General features: G+C 36.3%; 2 protein-coding genes across 2 annotated transcripts in view; one reads left to right on the forward strand and one right to left on the reverse strand.

Annotated features, from left to right (window-relative positions):
- Positions 1–412: 412 nt before the first annotated feature.
- Positions 413–27,740, forward strand: PDCD4 (programmed cell death 4). Its single transcript, XM_065923309.1, has 12 exons — positions 413–568; positions 5,209–5,315; positions 12,892–13,194; positions 14,759–14,853; positions 15,883–15,996; positions 17,578–17,799; positions 19,259–19,356; positions 20,319–20,433; positions 22,953–23,060; positions 23,288–23,398; positions 24,039–24,178; positions 26,990–27,740. The coding sequence occupies exons 2-12, from the start codon at positions 5,273–5,275 to the stop codon at positions 27,048–27,050; spliced, it is 1,410 nt and encodes a 469-aa protein (XP_065779381.1). The 5' UTR covers positions 413–568; positions 5,209–5,272; the 3' UTR covers positions 27,051–27,740.
- BBIP1 (BBSome interacting protein 1) overlaps positions 13,030–27,759 on the reverse strand; it is a 31,360-nt gene continuing 16,630 nt past the window's right edge. Inside the window, exon 5 of the mRNA XM_065923319.1 lies at positions 13,030–13,164. The gene's annotated coding sequence lies outside the window, so the exon portion shown is untranslated. The remainder of the gene's footprint in view (positions 13,165–27,759) is intronic.

Raw genomic sequence — 27,759 nt, forward strand, 5'->3', positions numbered from 1 at the left:
GCAGGGGCCAGCGGGAGAAGGAATGAGAGAAGTTAAGAGTATTCCCCTGAGGAGCATCGGGAAATGGAGGCCAGGACCCTCGGGAAGCCCAAAGCCTTTGCTTCAGCTGAGCTTGCTGACTGGCATGGAAGGAGGATGGGTGCCCGCAGCCTGAGGCCTTGCCCTTCCGTCCTCGCTTCCCTCCAGCCGGGCCTCCCAGCAGCACCCCCACCCCCCAACTCCCCGCCCCCCCTCACTCTCCCCGGCCACTCCCCCACCAGCCAGGCCCCAAAGCCTGATGCGCATGCGTCCTCCCGCGCCCTTGCCCAGCTTTCCACGTTTCACTTCCCTCCCTTTCCCTCCGCAGCGCCAGCTCCATCGCTACGATTGGCCAGAAGACCTCCTCGGATTGGCCAATAAACGGCGCCCTGTCGCCCCCGTGTTACTGGGTAGAACAAAACAAAAACAAACAGAGCGAGAGGGGCCAGAGAAGCTCGGAGGTAGCGACAGACGCTGAGGTGCGGGGTCCGGGTCGGCTGACCAGGGACCTGGGCGAGCAACAGCGGCGGCGACGGCGGCGGCCTGAGGGGTCAGTAGCGGCGGCCCGGCTCGCGCGCTCGGGAGGACTGCGCTGTCTCCCACAGCTCCTATCTCCTGAGAGGCAGCCGCTCGTTGGCGGCGGGGGGGCAGGGGGTCGTGGAGGCGGCGGCCGAGTCCTGGCCGGGCCGGCGGGGCCGGCGTCTGCCGCCTCCTCGGAGCTCGGCAGGCCCAGCCGCGTCCGCTCCAACGCCCTGGGCTGCGGAGAACCGGCCCCGGTGCCCTCCTTCTGGCCCTGGCCGGGAGCTTGGCGGCGCGGGCCCGCCCCCTCTTGGACCCCCCTCCAGGCTTAGCCGGGAGCGCTGCGCTCTCGCCGTCGAGGGACTCCTCGCCCCCCAGAAGGCCGACTTTTCATTTTCCTCTGGGGGTGGGCGTCGGGAGGCGGGTTTCTGGCCCGACTGAAATCCTGTGAGGAGGGTTTGCGCCCTCCCCGCCCCGCTGGCCTCCTTGGGGGCCCGCTCTGAAGATGCGGCCAGGCGTTCCCAGACCCGCCCGGCCCACCGGAGCCCGGGCCCAGCCGCCCGCCCGCGTCCAGCACCCTGCGGGGGTCGGCCTGGCCTGGGGGCTGCAGGAGCCCGGGCCTGCGCGGCGGGGAAGCGGGCCGGGCTGCGGCGGGATGGGCTGCTGGGAGGCGGCCACGTGCCCGCCGCCCCGGCCCTGCGAGAACTTCGCGGCGCATCAGGTTGGGTGTAGGGTCGCTTGTTTAGTTTAAATGAAATCTCCCCGAGAAAACAAAGCCAGGGAGGGAGCCCCTTTTCTGTGAAACGTGTGCTCTGTCTGCTGCGTTTGTCTATTTGATGCTGTGGTTTATGAGGGGAGTCTCTTTTGGTTTGTTTGCTTTCCAAGAGCTTCAGAACTGCCTTCGGAAGTCAAAATCGCCTGTCTCCCCTGGCCCTAGTGAGAACTGACTGCGTAGCCAGCAGTTGTGAGATACTGACAGAGGAGTAAAATGACTAAAAATGCACCTTCCTCTGGGGGAAAAAAATGTCACCGCCTGCTTTCCCCTACATTTTCACTGTTAAATTAGACTTTTGGCATTCTTGCTAACGTAAGGCTTTTTAGGAACCCACCACTCACTTTTTAAATTATCACTATAGATATGTTGTACATTTACTTATTGGTATTTATGCCTTTGAGCTTTCCTGGCGGCTCAGTGGTGAAGAATCCGCCTGCCAATGCAGGAGATGCTGGTTCGATTCCTGGCTCCGGAAGGTCCCTTGGAGAAGGAAATGGCAACCCACTCCAGTATTCTTGCCTGGGAAATCCTGTGGACAGAGGAGCCTGGCAGTCTACAGTTCATGGGGTTGTAAGAGTTGGACACAACTTAGCGACTAAACTGCCGCCACCATTTATGCCCTTAACTTTCCTTTTTTATAGGTTTATTAAGCTCCTTAATATCTTAGCATGCGTCTTTGAATTTTATTTTGATTGTTTTTTCTGTTGTAGTAATGAGAAAAGAAAAATAGTTGCTTAAGAGTGTAAAAATAAATGACATTTTGCTATTTTCCCTCATTTTTGCATCATTGTGGTTGAATGCTTTTAGCTGATTTTAAGTGGCTAGTTAGCAGTGGTTGTAGCCCTGGAGTGAATACAAGTACTTTTCTAGTTAACATATGGCCTAAACTTCAAAAAAATGTCGGAAGTGGTTCATGAGGTATATTTCAGGAAGTAGGTTTTTGAGGGGAGGTAGGATGGAAAAGTGAGGCTCTTTTTGGGAATGTCTTGGAAATTGATGCTTCTGCTTGTATGTTTCTGTGAAACACAATGGATAAATGAAAATAGTGTTTAATGCTACCCTTTAATTTTGTCTAACTTACAGTTTTATTGTAAATTTTGTAGTTTTGTGTGAAGAATGTGAAGTTTAGATTTTTTTTTGCTTTATATTTTTCTTAAGTTTGGGGCAAAAATCTTACGGATTGTTAAGTAACTGGAAGCTCATTACTTTGAAGACAGTAAAAACATGGGACTTATCTTTGTCCTTCTGTAAATTCTTCTAAAACATCTGTGTTGTTTTCAAGTGTCCCTGAGTTCTTGAATGTGTTAATCATTGCCAGAAGACCAAGACAGGGCTTTTTGTTGTTGTTGTTATAGTTATTTAATAAAAACAAACTTGATAAACTATGGTCATTACCTGATAATGTTCTTTGTCCAACTGAGTGTCTTTTGTGTAATAATTTAGATATTATTTTTAGTGTTAGAAAAGCAGTATTTAAAAATTTGATATGACAGCAGAAGTCTGTGTTTTAATAAGCTTCTTTCTGGTAACTCTAAAGAAGAATCTTCCTGTGGATTATTAAAATCTTGTATTGAGCTTGTGCACATGGAACTGGATTTAGAAGGTCAGGGGTTCTAATCCTGGTTCTTCCAATGAACACTTTCTCTGATTCTGTTAAGTTGTGTGAACAGTGGAGTTCCTACCTCAAGATTGTTTTCAGTGGTACATGAAATAATGCATGGAAAATTGTTTTTGAATTCTAAGGGGCTTTTAAAACATCAGTTATACTTTATTAGCTAAATTCTGCGGAAAGTGTCCTCTTGAAGATTATACTTGTATCAAGATTGAAGAAGATCTTTAAAATGTAACTCTAGTTTAAAAATCTCACAGGCATATCATGTGACATTTTCTCTTTGCAAAACATGTGATTCATCTACTGAAATGAAATAGATTTGGCATTTTCAGCCATGGAGGACACTAATGTTTAGGTTTACGAACTTTTTGTTCATTTATCTTTATGTGTGTATTTCTAAGGTTCATTTTTTTTCCCCTAAATCTGAAATTGGTAGGAGTTATGATACTGAAAGATATTTATTAGAATCCATATGCCTGTTTCTTCTGAATAGAATGAGAGTGATTTCACCATTTTCTTAACTTCTGAAACATTATGGTAGCATCTCAGTAGCCTAAGGATTATGCCACATTAAGAAACTTAAAATTTTAGCATAAGTATGTGTTCATTTTTGTTTCACAAAATAATACCCTTTTCTGAAGGAAAGGGCTGTAAAACTTACAAGATGTTAAAATGGTGTATGTTAAGAAATGTAAAAGTCAGTTTTTCCTTTGAGTTGCAGGAGGCGTATCATTTTTCTAAAATGACAACTAACAGTAGGTTATGTTACATGAAAACTAAGTGCTTTTTTGTAATTAGTTTATTAGTCATTTTCTTTAATTTGTGCATTTTGTATCTTTAAAAAGTCAGGACTTCCCTGGTGACCCAGATGGTAAAGAGTCTGCCTGCAATGTGGGAGACCTGGTTTGATCCCTGGGTCAGGAAGGAAGGAGAAGGATCCCTGGAGAAGGAAATGGCAACCCACTCCAGTATCCTTGCCTGGAAAATCCCATGGACAGAGGAGCCTGGTGGGCACCAATCTATGGGGTTGTAAACAGCTGGACACAACTGAGTGACTAACACACATATCTTTGAAAAAGGGCACACTGCTGGTGAAATGATTATAAATGACCTGAATGACATATCTAACTTACGTTACTTCTAAACAGATACTTAAGTACTCTAAATCATTATTGTAAAAATATTTCCAGAGAGATTCTAAAATTGTATTTGGTTACACCTTCTGGTGATAATTTTCATGAGAATTTATTTTGATAGTCTTTTTTCAAACAGTGGATTTTTATTGCTAAGTTAATTGTCTAAATAAAAGGTAACTGATTTCATTAACTAGGACCTTCCAGCATTAGTAATATTCAAACCATTTTGAAATAAAGATCTAAAATATTGAGGTGCTAACATCATTGTCGGAGAAGGCAGTGGCACCCCACTCCAGTACTCTTGCCTGGAAAATCCCATGGACGGAGGAGCCTGGTGGGCTGCAGTCCATGGGGTCGCAAAGAGTCAGATATGACTGAGTGACTTCACTTTCACTTTTCACTTTTATACATTGGAGAAGGAAATGGCAACCCACTCCAGTGTTCTTGCCTGGAAGAATCCCAGGGACGGGGTTGCACAGAGTCAGACACGACTGAAGTGACTTAGCAGTAATGTCATTGTACTTACTCTTTTCTTAAATAGGTAAGATTTTTAAAAAAAATGAGTTTTTCAGATTATAAAAATAATGCTCTCATTATAGAAAATACTAATTTAAAAAATTTCTTTGTAACAGTAATTATAGGTGCCTCGGTGATGAAATGGCAGATCTGCTTTCAGATATGTTTTAGTGTGAAAAATAAGATAATCCTGTCTTTTTTTTAAGCCAAAACTGTGTTATTTGCATTTTAAAGTATTAGTTCTTATAGTGAATTGGCAACAAACTTCAATATCTAGATGTAGCAGATTAATTATGAGTCCTGGTATTTTTAAAAAATTTGGAATGTGTATCTACTCTAACTTGAAATAAGCATGTTTAGCAAATATATCTTTTAATTCCGAGGTACAGTGGTGCTTTGCCACATCCAGAAATATGGACTTTTTTTTTCCTTTTTGGACACAGGTAAACTTATCAAGAAGATTGAAACCAAATGTTAATTAGGGGAAGTAAAGTGAACTCTTAAAAAAAAAAAAAGGAATTATGTGGTGCTTTTTTTTTTAAACAGTCTGAATAAGTAAATTAAACGGACCTTAATTATGTGAGTTTGGAAGATATTGAAGTTTTTCTTTTTTTTTTTTTTTCTTTTTAAAGAAATACATCCCAAAGGAAGAGTTCCATTTGGTAATTTAATCAGTGCAAGTGAAATTAAGGAACAATGGATGTAGAAAATGAGCAGATACTGAATGTAAACCCTATGGGTAAGTAATTATCTTGAATCTTGACTGTACTATGAGAAAGTTTTAGGCCATTCCGAATTTTATGAAAACATCTTTACTTTAAAAACCATCTTAACTCGTGCTATAAGAAATCAGGTCATATTATTTTAAAAATCAAGTTGGTGATTCTTATTTTTATGAAATTCATCATATGTATTTTTCTGTGTGTCTTTTCACATTTCATACATTATTCTCCAGTATTTATAATAAACTCTATGGTGTAGATGGAAGAAGAATAGTGAACCTGATCATTACTATTTTCATATGCGCTAGTTAGCAGTTTCTATAATATAAACTATTATTGGTATCATTGATATCTTTCCTAACTAATAATTTATTATAAATTAACTGTATTTTCCCCAATTTTCCGTGATGCTTCAGAAGCACGTTATTGTGTGTAAAAATGATTTTGTAGAATAGATGTCCAAAATAACTTTCGATCACTTAAAATGTGTCTATACCTTTCAGGATAATCTTTGTAGAGAGCTAATTAGGATTATGAAATATTCTCAATAGAGAACTTTTCATGTTGGTACATTTTAGGTAATTCTTTGCTTTATGATTAATACTGAAAAAAACTCCATGTAATTGAATGTTTAGCATATTTCATTTTTTAATATTACAGCTTCATTTTTCAATGATTTTGGTTCACTGTTGTATCCAGTTCTTTGATCTGAATTCACACTTTGAAGTTGAAGCTTCTTTGCTGTTTTAAGTGTACTAGAAAATTATTGTTGAAAAATATTACTACAATAATTAATGATTATTTTGATGCCACTATATACAATAGCTCTATGGATACTTGTTTTTTAGGATTATAAATGAGTCTTATGTCCCTTCTTCGTTCAGGTGGGAATGGTAATGATAAAATTTAAGAATATATTTCACAGGTGGATAATTGTTTCTTCTCTGTACTGTCTAGTATGATAGCCAGTAGCCACATATGATCACTCAACTCTTAAACTGTGTCTTATCAGAATTGAGATGTATTGTAGGTGCAAAACTTTTTCTATTGGTTACATGTTGAAATGATAAAATGGATCTATTACATTAAATAAAATATATTAAAATAAATTTCAATTGTTCCTTTTTTACTTTTTAATAGGAGTATTAGGAAATTTAAAATTACATCTTTGACTTGCATTATTTATTAGATAGCACAGCTCTAAGTTTTATACTGTTTTCTAATTGTAACAAGTTCTGTTTCTAACCTTGTTCTTGGTGTCTCTGCTCAGTTCATCCTTAAATACTTCACTGCTTGGATGAGCCTTAGACAGGCTTTTGCAGTCAATTTAACCTGTAACAGTCCATGTTAGACAGACTAGTGTATTAATTCCAGCTTCTGTTTTCACCAGCTATGTTACTTTGGGGAAGTAGGTTATGTGCTTTGATCTTCAGTTTCTTCATATGTAAAGCTGGAATTGTAAATAACCCACTTTAAAGGTTTATTATTGGGATTAAGTGAGATACTGTGCATTTGTGTCTTGCCCATAGCACGTATTATGTGTGTCACAAGTGAAAATGTGCTTATATTGTTAAATATAATAACATAATTCAGTGGACTAGTAATTGAAAGTGTGATTGTCTGGTACTGTGGTGTAATGTATGTTGGGTTGGTTATTGAGATGTTAGAGAATTCAGAAAGAAGGATTTAGTACACAGTAGAAAATGACTTTGAAGTCACCACATTCTGTACTTTGCTGCTTCTGCTGCTGCTGCTGCTGAGTCGCTTCAGTTGTGTCCAACTCTTTGCGACCCCATAGACAGCAGCCCACCAGGCTTCCCCGTCCCTGGGATTCTCCAGGCAAGAACAGTGGAGTGGGTTACCATTTCCTTCTCCAATTCTGTACTCACGTTTTTTTTTTTAATCTTTTAAACTTCGGTTTTCTTAAAGTCAGATCAGTAGTGGTTCAGTTCAGTCACTCAGTTGTGTCCTACTCTTTGTGACCCCATTTTAAAACCAGCTTGAACATCTGGAAGTTCACGATTCATGTACTGCTGAAGCCTGGCTTGGAGAATTTTGAGCATTACTTTACTAGCGTGTGAGATGAGTGCAATTGTGCAGTATTTTGAGCAGTCTTTGGCATTGCTTTTCTTTGGGATTGGAATGAAAACTGACATTTTCCAGTCCTGTGGCCACTGCTGAATTTTCCAAATTTGCTGGCATATTGAGTGTAGCACTTTTATAGCATCATCTTTTAGGATTTGAAATAGCTCAACTGGAATTCTATCACCTCCACTAGCTTTGTTTGTAGTGATGCTTTCTAAGGCCCATTTGACTTGACATTCCAGGATGTCTGGCTCTAGGTGAGTGATCACACCATTGTGATTATCTGGGTCATGAAGATCTTTTTTGTATAGTTCTTCTGTGTATTCTTGACACCTCTTCTTAATATCTTCTGCTTCTGTTAGGTCCATACCATTTCTGTCCTTTATTGAGCCCATCTTTGCATGAAATGTTCCCCTGGTATCTCTAATTTTCTTGAAGAGATCTCTAGTCTTTCCCATTCTATTGTTTTCCTCTATTTCTTTGCACTGATCGCTCAGGAAGGCTTTCTTATCTCTCCTTGCTTTTCTTTGTAACTCTGCATTCAAATAGGTGTATCTTTCCTTTTCTCTTTTGCTTTTTGCTTCTCTTCTTTTCATAGCTATTTGTAAGGCCTCCTCAGATGATCATTTTGCTTTTTTGCATTTCTTTTTCTTGGTTATGGAATCCCAAAATTTAGGTAAGTATATAGCAAAATATAAAAGAGCAATTGATATAAAAATGGGTTAAAATGATAATACCTAATATATAAAATATACCTAGATGTATCTACTGCTCAAGATACATAAATGTATATTTGAAAGGATATTAAAATAGTTGAAACTCGAGTGTAGGAAATAATGATTAAATTGAATAGTATTCTGAGGGACATTTTATTTTTATTTTTTAATTTTTCCATTTATTTTTATTAGTTGGAGGCTAATTACTTTACAATACTGTAGTGGTTTTTGCCATACATTGACATGAATCAGCCATGGATTTACATGTATTCCCCATCCTGATCCCCCCTCCCACCTCCCTCTCCACGCGATCCCTCTGGGTTTCCCAGTGTACCAGCCCCGAGCACTTGTCTCATGCATCCAACCTGGGCTTTTGATCTGTTTCACCCTTGATAGTATACATATTTCGATTCTTTTCCCTCTAAACATCCCACCCTCGCCTTCTCCCACAGAGTCCAAAAGTCTGTTCTGTATATCTGTGTCTCTTTTTCTGTTCTGCATATAGGGTTATCGTTACCATCTTTCTAAATTCTATATATATGCGTTAGTATACTGTATTGATCTTTGTCTTTCTGGCTTACTTTGTATAATGGGCTCCAGTTTCATTCATCTCATTAGAACTGATTCAAATGATTTCTTTTTAAATGGCCGAGTAATCTTCCATGGTGTATATGTACCACAGCTTCCTTATCCATTCGTCTGCTGATGGACATCTAGGTTGCTTCCATGTCCTGGCTGTTATAAACAGCGCTGCGATGAACATTGGGGTGCACCTGTCTCTTTCAGATCTGGTTTCCTCTGAGGGACATTTTAATGCATTGTTACACTTCTAAGAGACGCCTTTATTTTCTGGTTGAGTTTAGTGGCTTACCTTAATTGTTGAATAATGAAAGCAATACGTTAGAGATAGGTGTTTAATGTTTGCTTCCGTCATCCATTCTTATGTGAAATGCCATCTAGCTTGTCTGATTTCTGATCTTTCCTTCTCCTTCCTCTTACTCTTTTTTCTTCTTTGTATTCCCTCATTCCGTTTCTTTAGCTGTCACCACTTTGTTGCACTCTAGTTTTATATTTTCTATAGTTAACAGTCATCTAAGATTCAAATGTGAGTTTGAATCTTGTCCTCAGTCCTTTTCAGGTATGTAACTTTTCTATGAAACATCTTTCTGGAAAATGAGGATAAAAAGCTTCATTGTAGAACTTTGTTTGAATTATAGACCATGTACGTAACGTACTTGTGACCTGCTATGTAGTAGGTACAATACTGATGGTAATGATAGAAGTATACAACTACTATGGCTATTGCTACTTCTGCTACTAATAGTCTTAGTAGTTTAGGTCTGGTGGTTATGATGATGTCCCAAACTGACCCTCCTAGCACTGACTTCCTTTTCTAGTCTAAACTTTTGAAATACTTTTTTTTTGTTTGAAAGCCCTTTATTTTGTCTTTAAAAGTGTTAACCTTTTTATTTATCTCAGAGTTATTACCCTTGCTCTTTTCAGTTAGTTCGTGACTGAATACAGCAACATTTTCTTAGCTGGTCTCTCATTTGACACTTTCTATTTTTTCTAATATATTCAGTATTCTTCTGCAAACTAATTATGCCATGTCTACCTATGATATCAAATCTAAGCTCTGACCATTTGAATGTGGGAGTGGTCAGCAGCTATTCCAGTGATTGGGACAGGATCAAAAAGGATCTAACATTACAAGGTGTAATGAGTTTACACTTGATTTCGACCCACTAGGAATACCTTCAAAGGGTTATCAGTGGGAGAAGATCAGTCTCTATGCAGTTTGGAGAATGGTTGGAGGATTCAGGGCAGGAGACTATTTATGAGGCTGCTCAAGTAGTTTGGTGCTTCTTGATGTTTTTGTTTTGTGGTTACCACAGGGTTTGTGCCTGTTATACTTTTTTTCAAGAATTGTAAAGATTTTAACACACCTGTGGTTCTCTTTATATGTTGATTTTAAAAATGTTTAGTTTTTACATATTACCTTAGACATTTGAAAGCCCATCCATATAGATTTGATACATCTTAGTTACACTTGCGGAGAAGGCAATGGCACCCCACTCCGGTACTCTTGCCTGGAAAATCCCGTGGATGGAGGAGCCTGGTAGGCTGCGGTCCATGGGGTCGCTAAGAGTTGGACATGGCTGAGCGACTTCACTTTCACTCATTGGAGAAGGAAATGGCAACCCACTCCAGTGTTCTCGCCTGGAGAATCCCAGGGATGGGGGAGCCTTGTGGGCTGCCATCTGTGGGGTTGCACAGAGTTGGACACGACTGAAGTGACTTAGCAGTAGCAGTTATACTTGGGAATTTCCTAAGACATTTGAGCAAGCTTCCAGGAGTTGGTGATGGACAGGGAGGCCTGGCGTGCTGCAATCCATGGGGTCTCAAAAGAGTTGGATGCAACTGAACTGAAGACATTTGAAGGGCTTTCCAGGTGGCACTAGTGGTAAAGAACCTGCCTGTCAATACAGGAGACAGTGCAGGAGACGTAAGAGACACAGGCTCGATCCTTGGTTTGGGAAGATCTCATGGAGAAGGAAATGGCAACCCACTCCAGTATTCTTGCCTGGAGAATCCCATGGACAGAGGAGTCTGTCAGGCTACAGTCCCTAGGGTCACAAAGAGTTGGACATGACTGAGGCAACCTAGCACACACAAGCCCTTTGAAAAGGGATTCGGCTCTGAGTTGAGTTAGCCATAATGAGCAAAACTCAGGCCCAGGGGTAATTCACTAGCTTTCTGACCCTTGAAAAGGTTTCAGAGTGGAGCCAATTGTTTCCGTGTCATTTGATCCCCATTGACATTAGAGTAGATAGCATGAAGGATACTCTGCTAGGTGCTGCAGTTACAAAAACATACAGCATAGACATGGTTCCTCTTTTGAGCCTTATGACTTATTTGGAAAAGCACGACTGGTATATAAAAAGAAATAAAGTGATTTCGTGAGGTGGTATGTGAGCAGAGTGTTACTGTGCCTAAGTTGTTAGAAAAGTTTTCATGGAGGAAGTAAGACTTGTATATCCTAAAAGACTTTGGTAACTGGAAAAAGCAGAGAGGCTGGCATTTTGAACAGAAGACCATTGGGAGCTGCAAATGCATTGCTGTCTTTCAGGGGATAATGTGCAAATCTTATATAGGCTAGAAGATATTCAGAGAGTGGTAAGTAAATGTGAGTCAGGTTTGGAGAAATGAATTAGAACTTTGAGATAATGGCTTTGAAAGCAGTGATGAATCAGCAGTTTGGCTCAATAATCACAAATGGTCACTTATTTGCCTAATGCCTTTCAAGCTCTTCGGATTAGTAGCATTTTCTAAGTGTCCATAATTAATCATGAGATATTTGGCAAGTTATTTAAATACTCTTATCCTTTGTTTTCTTGTCTGTATAAATGATGCAATAAATAGCTCTCAAACTTGTGGTTAAATGACAAAATGTCCAGCCTAGTGCTTGGTAAATAATAGGCATTCTGTAAAAGTTTATCTACCTTCTCTCAAGATCCCTAGTCTTTTCTATCTCCAGCTGCTTGACTGTCTTAGCTCATAAAAGTTTCAAAGGTTTTATGTTTGTGTTTATATTAACACAGGTTTTATGATGTAAACATGCGAGATAATACACTTTCTGTAAACATTGTTCATTAACAGTCAATGCCTTAGTTTACTTTCCATGATCCTGTGAATAAAATCCTGGTTTAGTTCAGTTCAGCTCAGTCAGTCAGTTGTGTCCAGCTCTTTGCAGCCCCATGGACTGCAGCACGCCAGGCTTCCCTGTTCTTTACTATCTCCCAGATCTTTCTCAAACTCATGTCTGTTGAGTCGGTGATGCCATCTAACTATCTCGTCCTCTGTTGTCCCCTTCTCCTCCTGCCTTCAGTCTTTCCCAGCATCAGGGTCTTTTCCAGTGAGAAGGCTCTTCTCAGCAGGTGGTCAGAGTATTGGAGCTTCAGCTTCAGCATCTAGTCCTTCCAATGAATATTCAGGACTGATTTCCTTTAGGATTGACTGGTTTGACTTGCTTGCAGTTCAAGGGCTCTCAAGGGTCTTCTCCAACACCACAGTTTGAAAGCATCAATTCTCGGCACTCAGCCTTCTATATATCCAACTCACGTCTATACGTGACTACTGGAAAAGCCATAGCTTTGACTAGACAGACCTTTGTCAGCAAAGCAATGTCTGTGCTCTTTAATACACTGTCTAGGTTTGTCAAGAAGCTTTTGTTCAAAGGAGCAAACATCTTTTAATTTTTTGGCTATAGTCAGTGTCCACAGTGATTTTGGAGCCCAAGAAAATAAAGTCTGTCACTGTTTCCATTGTTTCCCCATTTGTTTGCCATGAAGTGATGAGACTGGATGCCATGAGATTAGTTTTTTTGAATGTTGAGTTTTAAGCCAGCTCTCTAGTTCCTCGTTGCCTTTTGCCATAAGGGTGGCATCATCTGCATATCTGAGGTTATTGATATTTCTCCTGGCAGTCTTGATTCCAGCTTGTGCCTGGCATTTCGCATGATGTTAAATAAGCAGGGTGATAATATACAACCTTGATGTACTCCTTCTCCAATTTTGAGCCAGTCCATTTTCATGTCCAGTTCTAACTGTTGGTTAGTTGTCATTTATTAGATTGAGCCTATGAAATTGCCAATATGTGATTGTTACATATAAAAATGATAATTTCATGTGATTAAACCTAATCTAACTTATGTCTATAGCTAGTATAGCAGTAGACAGTTAAAATGCATACTTAGATTTTTTTTTTTTTTCCCCTTTATTTTGTTTTTAAGATCCAGATAATTTAAGTGACTCTCTCTTTTCTGGTGATGAAGAAAATGCTGGGACTGAGGAAATAAAGAATGAGATAAATGGAAATTGGATTTCGGCATCTTCCATTAATGAAGCTAGGATTAATGCCAGGGCGAAAAGGCGGCTGCGGAAAAACTCATCCCGGGACTCCGGCAGAGGCGATTCCGTCAGTGATAATGGAAGTGAAGGCCTTAGATGTGGAGTAACTGCACCAACCAGTCCAAAGGGAAGGTTGCTGGATAGGCGATCCAGATCTGGGAAAGGACGGGGATTACCAAAGAAAGGTTGGTATATATCATATGCAAAGAAATAAAAGGAAGAGATGCTTTCTGATTCTTGTACAACAATTTCTTGTTCTAAGAATGAGAGGAATTTAAACAATGATGATGTAAGGCTTTATGGTTTGTATGCGTTTTTACATAGTAATAATCCAGTGATTACCCCAAAAAGTTGAGCCTTTTTGCTTGTTTGTTTAGGTTTAGCTTTCTTAAGCAGAACTTTCTCATATTTCCAGCAAAATACACACCAGTGTTTTTCACAGTTATGAATTATGCATGTATTCTCTAATTCTGCTTGAAAGAAGTAGGGTCAGAAATTCATCATACCTATTATCTAATGAATCTAATTAATTATGTCTGTTGTTAAGAATACATGATAAATACAATTTGAGTGGTAATATCAGGGTCAGAATTCTAATAATTTTATAGATCTGGTTCTAAGTTCTTTTTAAGTTCTATTTATTTTGGGTACTGATATTGTTTTACTGCTGTATCTCTAGGGCCTGGAGTAGTGACTCGCAAGGGTAGGTACTTACATAATTGTTGAATTGAGGGGTCTTGTTAGCCTCTGTGGTAGAATTTTGATGCAGTTTGGAGGTTTCACTAGCTTCTGAATGGTGGAAGCATCAAATTATGGCCTAGGATTATTGTAAAGTTTTTGTGCCTTGTCAAAAATTGTTATTCTTGTTGAATGACTCTGCAACCATTGGCTGGATCAGAATGAAACCTAACTACTAGATTTGTTTTTGCTCTGGTGGTAATAATTATACTCTGTACGTAAATACCCCAACCCCCTCAATGGGTGATAAAGTTCTTTTAAAATATTGCAATATATTGAGCCTTGTAAAAACATTTCAATAAGTTTATTTAGTAAAGCAGCTTTGAAAGTTGGAATTGTTAAACTTCTGCTGATCTGTTTGTTGGTAAAAATAGAAATGATCAGTTCGGTTAATGCTTAAATAGAAATCAGTTATTTGTAATATATTTCTGACTGTAAAGTATTTGTTTCTGGTGGGCTCAGGGTTGCAGTCAGACACGACTGAGCACACACATGCATATCTAAAGAGAATTTGACTTTAAAACATTTGATGGTGGTCACTAATACTTCTTTGTTGAATAATTTCTCCCTTGTTGAGTTTTCTATGCCATCTCTTAACTGAATCAGTGTATTTCTTTTTGTTGCTCCCAAGAAATGTCAGAATTTAGAGCCCAGTTGTTATCAGCTGCCTTGAGGTTACCATTACAGCTATTTTTTTTTTTTTTTTTTTATGGTTTGTTTTTTACTTTTAAAGTGTCTGCCTTTTTAGTTTTAACTTTGTGAGCTATTTCAACTTGGTTTTTGGAACTAGGTTATAAATATATCTAATCGTTACTGAAAAAGCAGTGATCTGAATAAAAAGTTTACTGTATAATTCTCAACTGGCCAAAAAAAATTAGCATAAAAATTAAAATAGTTTTTTAACTGCCACTTAATTAACACGTGAACATCTAGAACTATTTCAGATTTCAATTAAAATTTATGAACTGTGGACATTATGCTGTTTCCTTTCTCAATTCTAAACTTTTTCAGGTGGTGCCGGAGGCAAAGGTGTCTGGGGCACACCTGGACAAGTATATGATGTGGAGGAGGTAGATGTGAAAGATCCTAACTATGATGATGACCAGGTATAAATGTGATACTTTATGTGATACTTTTTGTGATATGTATTTAAAATACTTAAACTTTTTTGACCTCGTGTTTGTAGCATGCTCATATATTGATCAAATCATGTATTCTATATCTGTACTATTCATATATATATAATTTTATTTATAATATGTGATTATCTGCATGATTATATAATATGTATATAGTGTGTATATATGCATGTACACGTCATACCCATTTGTATATATATCTAAATCATATGTATATTCAGTACTTTCAGACTATTAGGTTAATTTTGGATTAGAAAATCAAGTTAACTGAGTAATGTATGTGTAATTTTTACTTAGTTTTTGAATTTAATATTTGGACAGGGAAATATTTCTAAGAGAACATGAAAAAAAATGTGTTAAAACCAGTACTATAAAATCTTTGCTAAATATTCTGATTTTAATGTATAAACTTGAAATTATTTGTTGTTAGATGAAGCCAGTCACATTTTGCAGGCAAACACTTCAGGACTGTTTTTGCAGAGGACAGGGATAGATTATTGGACTTCTTATTTGTTTTGAAATTTCAGTTGAATAGTGCTTTTTCTTAGAGATTTTCTGGAGTCATGAAGGCTTTTATTTTGTAGTACTAATCATAAAGGCTTTGGTTCCTGCTGGTTTTTTTTTTTAATGACATTTTAATGAAAATACTGGATATGATAGGAAGCCATCTTAAAGTTTTTTGGTCACTGAAGTATTATTGGTTTTGTGGGAGAGAAAAAATAAACAGAAACTATGGGGGATCAGGAGCAAGTCATATATTTGCTGTGGTTAGTGGTTCTGATCTATATTTTGATTTATTATATTCAGATTTTATAAAAGAATGGTGACATAGATTTCTATTTTTATATTATGTAAGTGATCAAAGCATGTAGCATGTTTCTTTCTTGTCCCAAATAGGTATTACTAAGCAGTTGTAGTACAGAATTATGAAACAATTTCAGTTTATATGAATATTTTGTTCTTTAATTTATAACACTCTGCCTCATCCCTTTCCAGGAGAACTGTGTTTATGAAACTGTAGTTTTGCCTTTGGATGAAATGGCATTTGAAAAGACTCTGACACCAATTATACAGGAATATTTTGAGCATGGAGATACTAATGAAGTTGCGGTAGGTTTAAAGTTGCAAGTGTAACTTTTTTAATACAGGAGAACAAACACAAAAAGCAAAACATCATATCCAGGATGATTTTGGATCACTGGAAAAGACTAAGCATTTTTTTATACATAAATGAAGTTTTAACTAAGATGGAATAAAATTTTATTTACCATTCTTAATGTATTTGGGATCTGATGAGGACTATGTGCCATTTCCTTCTCTGAAAAATGGTACAGCACAATATTTTAATAATTGTAATTGTAACATTTCCATAATTGATAGTATTTAAAGTATAACTTTAACAATTTCAAGGCATTTATGGACCTTCTAAAACCTCCTCAGGGATATCAGTTAAAATACTTCAGTTTCACTTTCTTTGATATTCATTTCAGTGCTTAGGATTAGAATAAAATTTATCCTTGTACTCTGTCCAAAAATGAACACAAATGTAAATAAAGATAGAAATCAAGGAACAAACGTGTTTTTGAAGCATAATTTGCATGAGGACATTTGCTGTGTTATGAATTGTTCATAAAGTAAATCTCGAAGGGTAACATAAAATTATTGCTCCTGTTTAGTAGTTTAGTATTATTGACTTAAAGTAATAAAATTGTATCTCTGTAGAAGACTTGTAATTTAGATTCTTTTAATTCAGACTGGGCTTTCTTAGTTTGTCTCATAATATGAGGTTTGATAGCTTTGCATTTTTGTAGGATTTAAATATAAAAACAAATATTTGATCAGTGGATACCATGTGGAGGTATTTATAATGGTGATTCCTGCCTTTTTGAAGCTCAGTCAAGTGAAGGAAATGATACATACATGGATTATTAAAATATATTATGAAACATTCTATTATAGAGGAAAAGTTTACCAAAGTCCCATGAGGGTAGGGACTTGAAATATTGTTACCTACCTAGCATGGGACCAGCAGTATACTCAGTTTATTAACTGAGTAGTACTGTGAGGTGAGTGTTGTGTAAGCATAAGATGGAGGCTGATAGATTATCCTGAACCATCTGAGGATGGTTAGTTGTTTGCCAGGCTAAGATGGTTGAAGCAGGTTTTCCAGGAAGGAGTAGTCCTAGAAGGAGTTTTCCAGGAAGGAGTATCATGTTTAAAGTCAATGAGTTGGTCAAGTGCAGACCAGGAAGATGAAATGGAGTGGGGAGAGACTATTAACAAGGACACTGGTTAGGTCACTTAGAGTAAGTATCAGTAACTAACTCTGAGTTACTAAGTATCAGTAACTAACTAACTCTGAGTAACCTAACTGGTGTCTTTCTAATTAGTCATCACTCTATGTAACTGAGTTACAACTTAGCTTCTTTGGTCATACTACCTATATTCTACTTCCTACTTGGTCACTCCTCTGGGAATCTTCAGCAAATACTTCATTTTTCTGTGCTTTGGAAATACCTCCCTCAAAAAAGAGTTGTTTTACATTAAGTAATGAAAACTTATTCCCCAAAATATGACTGCTTCTCTGATTATTTTGAAACAAGGAGAGAGGAAATATGGATAAAGTTTTGATTTTTTTTCCAAAATAAAATTAAACTATAGGCAGTGACATTTTTTTTTTTTTTTGAGTAGGAAATGCTAAGAGATTTAAATCTTGGAGAAATGAAAAGTGGAGTACCAGTGTTGGCAGTGTCCTTAGCGTTGGAGGGAAAAGCCAGTCACAGAGAAATGACATCTAAGCTTCTTTCTGATCTTTGTGGGACAGTAATGAGCACAAATGATGTAGAAAAATCATTTGATAAATTGTTGAAAGACCTACCTGAATTAGCACTGGATACTCCTAGAGCACCGCAGGTTTGTAAAATTCTTCTTTGTGTTCATTCTTCTTTTTGTTCATTCTCTGTCTGCTTTGCTTACAATTATAGAACTAATACCTGCTCCTAGGAAATTTTATTAGACGAAAGAGGGAAAAACTGGCCCATATTCCCTATCACACGATAGTGCTCTAATATTTTAGTGTAATTTTCCCTAGCTCTTTCCACTCCCCCAGTGTAGTTCTCATCACACTATAATTTTATATCCTACTTTCTCCACGATGGTCTCTGTAGTTTTTTGGTCATAGTTTTTAGATTGTTATAATTGAGGATTGAGTTTGCTTCACTAATGTTATGAAAATAATCATAAATAAGATTGTTCCCTTTTAGAGCTTTGTAGGGAGATAATTAGAAAATTCATGACTTATGTATGCTTTTGTTTAGATTCTGTCCTCAAAGCCTTTTACTTTTATTAGATTTAATACATGCTGACACTATAATATGACTTTCTGGTTTGAAATTGAAAATGTGTGAAATCGTTGCTATTTACCTGACCAAAGTTTTAAAGCAAGGTAGGAGCGCTTTACTTAAACATTAATTTAGGACTAGAGTATAGGTAGGTTAACCTAAATGCTGTTTCTGTTGTTTTTCCTGTGACTGACAGTAAGTCTGTGTTAGTATTGAACTGTGATTCAAACATGAACTTTTTTTTTTATACCAGTACCAATACTTAAAAAAAGAAACTGTACACAATAGTCATTATAGAAATTTTGAAAAATAAGGAGAAGCCAGAAGAAAGAAAGGCGAGCAAAAATAGCCACTGTTAACTGTTAGCATTTTGGTATTAAATCTTCCATTCTACTTTTTGTGTATATATGTCAATGTACAATATTTATATATTCTTACCTTTTTTGTTTTAATAAGAGGTGGAATCATGGTGTATATGCTACTTTGTAAACTTAATTTTTCTTAAACTCATAAAAATGTGGTAAACATATTTGTCCATATAGTGTACCCATCTTACATATATACCGTTTAACCACACGATTATTGTTAAACACTCAGTTTCCAGTGTTATTTCATAAATAATGCTGTGAACATACTTTCAGGTAAATATTTACATACTTTTACCCCCTCAGATAAACTCTTTTATTCAAACAGGTTTTTGAGAGACCAAGTGGTTTCTCTTGACTGTTAAGTCATTAACTTAGCAAATATTTTTGATCATGTATGCTATGCCTCAGGCAGTGTGCAAGTTTGGGGATTCAGTAGTGAGGAAAACAGATGTTTTGTGCCTCACAGCACTTAAATTGAAGGTTAAGATGTGGGGAGTGTATGCTAAGCATAATTAGGTGCTAAATGATGTTTTCTGACTATTCCAGCATGTCTTAGGTATTGACTGTGTAGTTCAACCAGTCTTCATCATTTATGTGTTTAGAAACTGTCCTATAAAGGTTTTATATTTTTTACATGACTCTTTTTTTTTTTCTTAATTATAGTTGGTGGGTCAGTTTATTGCTAGAGCTGTTGGAGATGGAATATTATGTAATACCTATATTGATAGTTACAAAGGAACTGTAGATTGTGTACAAGCTAGGTAAGTAAATTAACTTTTCTACTTAGAACTTTCAAAATAGGGGAAAATTCTGCAGGATTCTGTTGAAATGACACTTAAATTAATCAGACATTGTGGATATCTGTCATTTATGTGTAATTAAAATTGAGAGTTTCTTGCTACAGTAGAACAGAAAGAAGACAGTATTATAATGCAGAAGTTCTGCATTATATATTTCTGCAAATATATTATATGCAGAGTTTTAGCTAAACTATTACCTACCTTTATGTCAAGCCACTTTTCTTTCTGCCTCAATTTCCTTATTTATAAAATGAAAGGCTAGGACTTAGAATGTTCTTTAAGGTTCCTTCAGGTTTTAATATTCTGTAATTATTTAATCTTCTAATAAGATGGACAACATTAACAAGAGAGTGTATTTTCAATTTTATATTTACTTGCTATGGAAATCTTAGGAAATAATGTTTCTCACTTTTGTTCTTTAGCATAACTATAAGCTAAATGTGTTATTTGGGAATTATGCTCTATAATTTTTCATAACTTCCTAGAACTTAGATTTGGACTTAGCCATGTCTTAGGTTTTCATAGGTATAGATACTAATTTTCTGGAACTATTTCAGGTCACAGTGTAATAGTTGCCTTGGTGGGAAAGTATGAATATATACAAAAGTTCATTTTAGGTGAAATGTTTCTTCTCAGTGTAGATCAATTATTTTGTAATAACATGAGAGTTCTGTTGACTGGGAAATGGAAATAAGTGTGTGAGAGAATATTAATATGAGAAGCAACCTTTTTTCCCCCCAGCTTTTTATTTTGAAAAATAGTTTTTTAAGAGATTTCTTAACTTTAGGTTGCTTTTATGTTATAATGCAAAAGCTTTTAGTGTATATAGGCCTACCCCCTATTCCCTGGACTTTATCCGTAATTTGGTGAATCTCAAGCATATTCATATGTCAAAATTAACTGTTTTTTATTTGTTTTTGTAGAGCTGCTCTGGACAAGGCTACTGTGCTCCTAAGTATGTCTAAAGGTGGAAAGCGCAAAGACAGTGTTTGGGGCTCTGGAGGTGGGCAGCAGTCTGTTAATCACCTGGTTAAAGAGGTAACTATAGGGTATTGTCTTTAATTTATATGTATTCTTTAGGGAAATAAACATGCCCTCTAGCTAGTGTTTTGTGGACAAAAATTATGTTCAGTCTTGCAAGTGAAAAACTGAATAATCCTTATATATATGGCTTTATGCCCTTTTGCTATAAATTATACCATGATCATATAATCATTATTAAATTTTTACCATTTCCCTGACTTAAAAATAAGACTGCGTTAAGTTAAAATGACTTTCATGAAGAGAGCTATGAAGGAACCTTAGCAGAATACCTGAAGTCTTTTTTCTTGGTATTTAAAAACTTTCAAACTGTTGAAGTAAGAGTTTCTATATTGTAGTTAATCACTAAATGTCCATTTTTATAACTGCAGTTTGAAACTGGATGGTCTCAGATTATGTTATGCATTATGAACACTAGAGTAGATAAGAGTGGTAGAATTTTTGTAAGAAAGTTCACTACCTGTGAGAGTTGAACCATAAAGGTGGCTGAGCGCTGAAGAATTGATGCTTTTGAACTGTGATGTTGAAGAAGACTCTTGAGAGTCCCTTGGACTGCACAGAGATCAAACCAGTCAATCCTAAAGGAAGTCAACCCTGAATATTCATTGGAAGGACTGAAGCTGAGGCTCCAATACTTTGGTCATCTGATGTGAAGAGCTGACTCATTAAAAAAGACCCTGATGCTGGGAAAGATTGAAGGCAGGAGAAGAAAGGCATGAGAGAGGACAAGGTGGTTGGAAGGCATCACTAACTCAACGGACATGAGTTTGAGCAAGCTCTGGGAGATAGTGAAGGACAGGGAAGCCTGGCGTGCTGCAGTCCACGGAGTCGCAAAGAGTCAGACATGACTGAGTGACTGAATGGCAACAAATGCATATTTTAAAAGAAAAAGTAATTGATTTTTGCATTAATACCAGATTACTGTCTATGGATTTTTTTTCTGGCAGCAAAATGATATTCTATATTAAGAAACCAAAGATGTGTTTTACTCTTCTTTGAGGATTTTTAAGAAAATTAGAAGATTTATATAGTACATGTGCTTCTGATTTTTGAGTGTAGTCTTTTCATGTGAAAGAAGTAACCTATCTATATTCCCAGATGACATAATCTGTATACAGAAAATCCAAGTGAATCCTCAAAAAAAACAAAAATACCAAACTGTTATAAAAGAATTCACTGTGGTTGTAGGATATAAGATCTGCATACAGAATTTAACTGTAGATTTTCTGTATGCTAGCAATGAATGAATGATTTGAAATGAAATTAAACAATTGCATTTATAATAGCATAAAAATTAAATATAAAGGAATAAATTTAATAAAAGGAGTGCAAGTCTTCTGCACTAAAAATGATAAAACACTCTTGAAAGAAATAAGGCTTAAATAGAAAAATATACCATATTTATGAACTGAAAGACAACATTGCTAGGATGATAATGCTTGTCAAAGTTAGTATTTTCAGAAACTGCCAAACTATTTAATGGTATGTGAATTGTCTCAACAAAAATTAGTCAACATAAAAACTGAAATAAAACTACCAATATATGAGTTTGAGGTTGACAAAATTTGGATATTCATTTATTTTATATGGAGGGATGAGTTGGACAGAGAGGACTTTTAGAAATATATACATGTATTTATCATTCTCAAAAATGCATGGAACCAAATGGAAAACATTTAAATACTTTATATAATAAAGTTAAAAGTTCCATGCTTTAAATATTTATTTTCCTAGAGCATAATAGGAATTATTCATCAATCTGTATTCTGTTGATCAGATTTTATTTTTTATGGAAATATGTTGTAGAATTTGGAAGTAGAAGATATGTAAATAAGATTATTTTATTCAGTCAGCTAACATTCATTTGAGTGCCTGCTAGGTGCAAAGATGATTTTAACACCCATTGTATAGGGGAGAACATTCCTAGTTGATTTTCTTGTGCTGAAAAACTTTATTTTCTTTCTGTTTTTCTGGAGCTGTAGATATTCTTGTGTGACTTTAAACAGAGTCAGGACTTGTCCTCCTTAGCCGTAACTGGAAGCTGAATTGCTAACGAACGTTTTAAATAATGGGCCTCAAATTTTCAGTTTTAGAGGAAAGAGAACAGTATTTAGAGAATCTTTGCTGTGTCTAGTAAAGCCCTATTATCTCTCATTTTTTGGCTGCCATTGCAATATTAAGATCATCCTGGTGGAAATAAGTTTGTGCCACCTTAAAGTCATTTTGAGACTTCAGTTAGTGCCCTCTAGTGGTATTTAAAGTGACTTCTTTTTTTTACAGGGAGCATTGAAGCGTTATGTTCACAGCTCAGGCCATACACGTCTACTCATCAATCTCAGTGATTATAAAAGCACACCAGAACACTGCATTATTCCCTTTATGATTTGCTTTTCAGCTGTGAAAAAATTCTGTTATGTCAAGACTACTAGACAACTGTTGGTGACCTATTTATTTATCATGTAATATATTGAGAAAAAAATCAAGAACTAACACATCTCAATTCTTAAATCTGATAGATTGATATGCTGCTGAAAGAGTATTTACTCTCTGGAGACATGTCTGAAGCTGAACACTGCCTTAAGGAACTGGAAGTACCGCATTTTCACCATGAGCTTGTATATGAAGTAAGATTACTTTGACATTCCAAGGAGAATTGTTGTGTTCTTTTTTGTACCACAGAGACTTAATGCTTCTTTAATAATGCACATTTAAAAAAAACTACAATATTAAGGGAGAGTTTTATAATTTTTAATGATTATGGTTACATATTAGAGAAAAGAGATCTAACAGATTTTAGGAGCAGTTTCTTACAGAAAATGAGCAATAATTCAATCATTTATTCAATTTTTAGGCCATTGTAATGGTTTTAGAGTCAACTGGAGAAAGTACATTTAAGATGATTTTGGATTTATTAAAATCTCTTTGGAAATCTTCCACCATTACTCTAGACCAAATGAAAAGAGTAAGTATAACATTTTGAACCATGTTTAGGCTGGTATCTTAAATTTTGTATGCTTGAATACAGACTATGAAGTGTCAATGAAACTTTCTTTCTGGTTTCTTTAGTAATGTTATGCCTTTTTCCATATTTTTTAACGGTACTGTTTATGTTTGAACCTCTTACAGCCATTTCCTGGGAAGTAGTAAATATGTCACCCTTTTTTTAAATCTAAATTTTAAAAAATATGTGTGTGTGTATGTTCTTCCTCAAGAGTTCTAAGATATGGTCATTTGTTTATATCTAGAGAGAAACAAACTTTTAACAGAACTACTTGGTTTACTCCTATTTTATTGTATGCATTGTTATTAAAATGTTCGTGAGGTTCTTATTTGCCTTTTATTTTTTTTAAATGTAGTAAATGTATTATAGTAGATAGAGAAATATATCCAACGTCCACTGTCTGCCTGAAGCTCTTTTGAGAGAACAGTTTTAAATATTCTGTAACAAATGTACTTAACTCTTTGTACTTTTCAAGGTTCAGATTTGACTTCAGTCTAATATAAACACTTGGACTTAAATATAGCTTGATAACAGTGATGGGTTATATGCATTATATATTTTATATGAACTAACAATTCTGTATATAATTTCATTGTTCCAGGGTTATGAGAGAATTTACAATGAAATTCCGGACATTAACCTGGATGTCCCACATTCATACTCTGTGCTTGAGCGATTTGTAGAAGATTGTTTTCAGGCTGGAATAATTTCCAAACAACTCCGAGATCTTTGTCCTTCAAGGTACTTTATTACTTTCTCAACATCAAATATTGACTGAGGTGCTTGAGAAGGTTAAGCTAATTTTCTGTCATTCTGTCTGAAAAATAATAGTATCTTCCCTCTAGTCACCCATGAGTGGAAAATCATCTGAGTCTATGGAGAAGCAAGTGTGAAGCTTATTTTGTTCTCTTGTAAATTTGTACAGGATTGTCTTAATGAAGCCCCATTCACTGGAAAGAAGCTAATTTTGTGGAACAAAACGTGTGTCTTAGACTCTGTTCTGAGTAGTTTAAATATTATTTCAGAGTAGATATTACCAGTAAGATGAAAAAATTGAGGCTTATGACAGTGTAATGTACCTTTTCTAAGGTTATACATAGTAGAAGCCATGGATGGATCCAGACTTTTTCTGCCTTTAAAGGTCTATGCTCATTCCTATTCTGTATGTAGGTTCCTTTTGATCCTTCACAGAATGGAGAATTGGGGCTGATTGCATTTTATTTCTCTAGAAAGTGTGTGTGTGTGATTCTTTGGAGGTATATGTGCTACTAGGATCACACTCTTTAGGAGTTGATGGATTTTTTGTTATTGTTAAAGCTTAAGTTTATATTGTAGTAGACATAAGTTTAGTAACAGCTAAACTTCTTGTTTGGTTCCCAAGTGGTTCAGTGGTAAAGAATCTGCCTGCAGTGCAGGAGACGCGGGTTTGATCCTTGGTCGGAAACATCCCCTGGAGAAGGGAATGGCTACCCACTCCAGTATTCTTGCCTGGGATACCCCATAGACAGAGGAATCTGGGAGGGTACAGTCCATGGGGTTGCAAGAGTCGGACATAAAGCGACTAAAACAAAGAAAAAACTTCTTGTGTGTGTCTCCTTTATGTATATTTTAAATTTGTGTAATTTTTTTCTGAAGAAATTTCAAACTTTGCATACTTTTATGTAAGTGCCTTGTGAGAAATCTCAAAAAAATACTTGAGTGTCCTTTGCTTACAAAGTTCAGAAACAAGAGAGAAGGAAAAGATAATGGAGATACATTTTAACGGCTTTGATAAAAATGTCTGAAAATGTATATTTCTACTTGGTGATGACAGTATTTTTTTTTTTTTTTTTTTTTTGGTGATGACAGTATTTATGTATTATGTGCCAAGTGGTGTACCTCAGTATAAACTGTCAACTTTGGCAAGGCTTTTTGCTACTTGCTGCTTCATTTCCACCCTTGATCTCCTAATATTATAGTATGAAGCCTTTATGTTCAGGAAAATATAGCTGTAATACATACCCCTTTCATAAATATCCCTTAATATGAAAAGGAGTCAACACTTTGGCACTGTCCTTTGGTGGCTCAGACGGTAAAGTGTCTGCCTGCAATGCAGGAGACCCAGGTTTGATCCCTGGGTTGGGAAGATCCCCTGGAGAGGGACATGGTAACCCACTCCAGTACTGTTGCCTGGAAAATCCCATGGACAGAGCGTGGTAGGCTACAGTCCATGGGGTCACAAAGAGTTGGACACAACTGAGCGACTTCACTGTCACTTTTTTTAAAAGTTTTTCAGCCTCTATTCAAAAGTCTTAACTAATGATTTCTATTATGGCTTTACTTTCAAGGATCATTTGGAGAGATGTCTAAACTTTCTGTGAATTCCATACAACTTTAACTTTTTATCCTCTGCTTTTTTGCTTATTTGGGCAAAGTGCACATTTGTGTGTGACCTTGAATGCCTGTGCATATTGGTCTAGGGTCGGAAAAGAAATAAGAACCAATTCTGCCCAAGCTATGTTGAGCACTTACTGCTTTCAGCTGCTGTGACTGTTCCTTTTGAGCTTTTGTTACTACATTTAGCTAATTGTGTGATTACATGTTATAGAGGAAGGCGTCTTGAGTTTGAAATGGCAGAAAGTTCAAAATGGGGTATATATAGGAATTAAATGGACTCTGTTTTTCCACATTCAGGTTATGGCTTTTTTGTATCTGAGAAAAAATTAAAAACCATTTAAAAAACATAGATATTTTGATAGGTTCTGTAGCTGTAGTTTTCATAGTTCTCAATCATGTTAGTGTTTCGTTTGGTTCAATGTTTAGCTTTCAAATAATATTAATAACATGGTAGAAATAAATATAGGCATGTCTCATTTTATTGTGCTTTGGAGATACTGTTGTTTTTTTTAAAACGAAAGTTTGTGACAACCCTGCATCGACACGTCTGTTGGTGCCATTTTCCCAAACAGCATTTGCTCACTTTATGTCTGTGTGTCACAGTTCGGTAGTTCTCAAAGTATCTTAACCCTCAGCTTGCAAAAAGATTAGGCTTGTTAAAAGTTTGGTGATGGTTAGCATTTTCCCTCAATAAAGTATTTTTAAATTATTGTATGTACATTGGGTTTTTAGACATAATGATATTATACACTTAATAGGCCACAGTATTATATAAACATTATATGCAGTGGGAAACCAAAAAATTCATGTGATTCACTTTATTGTGGCAGTCTGGAACCAAACCCACAATAATTTTGATGTGTGTTTTTATTAAATTTCCAAACAGCAAAATGTTTGCCATATTTGTATTTTTTTCTTACATGACTTCATTTGGCCAATGAACTTATTTCAATAATTGAGCTTTTGTTTTTAAAGCTCAGATTAAGTAATTCATTTGGTATGTTCTAGGATATGTAACCGGTAAGGTCTTTTCAAAAGACTTGGGCATGCTGACATTTTAAAATTTCAATGACAAACTCCTCAAAAGTTAATGACAAAGATGCAGTTTTTAATTATTTTAATTGACTATAGTCAAAATTTGTATCTGTTTACATGTTTTTTTTCTTTTCATTACAGGGGTAGAAAACGTTTTGTAAGTGAAGGAGATGGAGGTCGTCTTAAACCAGAGAGCTACTGAATATGTGAACTCTTGCAGTCTTAGATGTTATAAAAATATATATATATCTGAATTGTAAGAGTTGTTAGCACAGGTTTTTTTTTTTTTAAGCACTTGTTTTGGGTACAAGGCATGTCTGAAATTTTGTAAACTTAACAACATTTAAGGGAAATTTTTAAAGGACGTGTTTTTTTCTTTTTCTTTCTTTTCTCTCTCTTTTTTTTTAAATTTGAGGGTGTAAAGGAGGGACAGAAAAGTAACCACTTCTTAAGTGGGATATTCTCATAAGCTACCTTTTGTAAGTGCCATGTTTATGACCTAATCATTCCAAGTTTTGCATTGATGTCTGACTGCCACTCCTTTCTTTCAAGGACAGTGTTTTTGTAGTAAAATCACTGGTTTATACAAAGCTTTATTTAGGGGGTCAAGTTAAGCTGCTAAAACCCCATGTTGGCTGCTGCTGTTGAAATACTGTGCTTTGGGAGTTAAAAAGAAAGAAAAGTTATTTCTTTGTTTTGAAGAATTTTTAAAAAATGAGCTAGTTGTGAGACTTATTCATCTTTCCAGGGAACATATTGCTTGGTCTTAAAGACTAGACAGTTAAGTAAATGGTGGCTGGAACATCTTATTTTTCTACAAAACTGGAAAAATGAACCCAGTTCTAGAAGAATGTATGACAAAATAAACATGTGAAGCAGTGTTGATTCTTTATTTGGAGTGCATTTATTTT

The sequence above is a fragment of the Muntiacus reevesi genome, chromosome 2 (assembly GCF_963930625.1).
Source record: "Muntiacus reevesi chromosome 2, mMunRee1.1, whole genome shotgun sequence".
In the NCBI taxonomy this organism is placed as follows: Eukaryota; Metazoa; Chordata; class Mammalia; order Artiodactyla; family Cervidae; genus Muntiacus; species Muntiacus reevesi.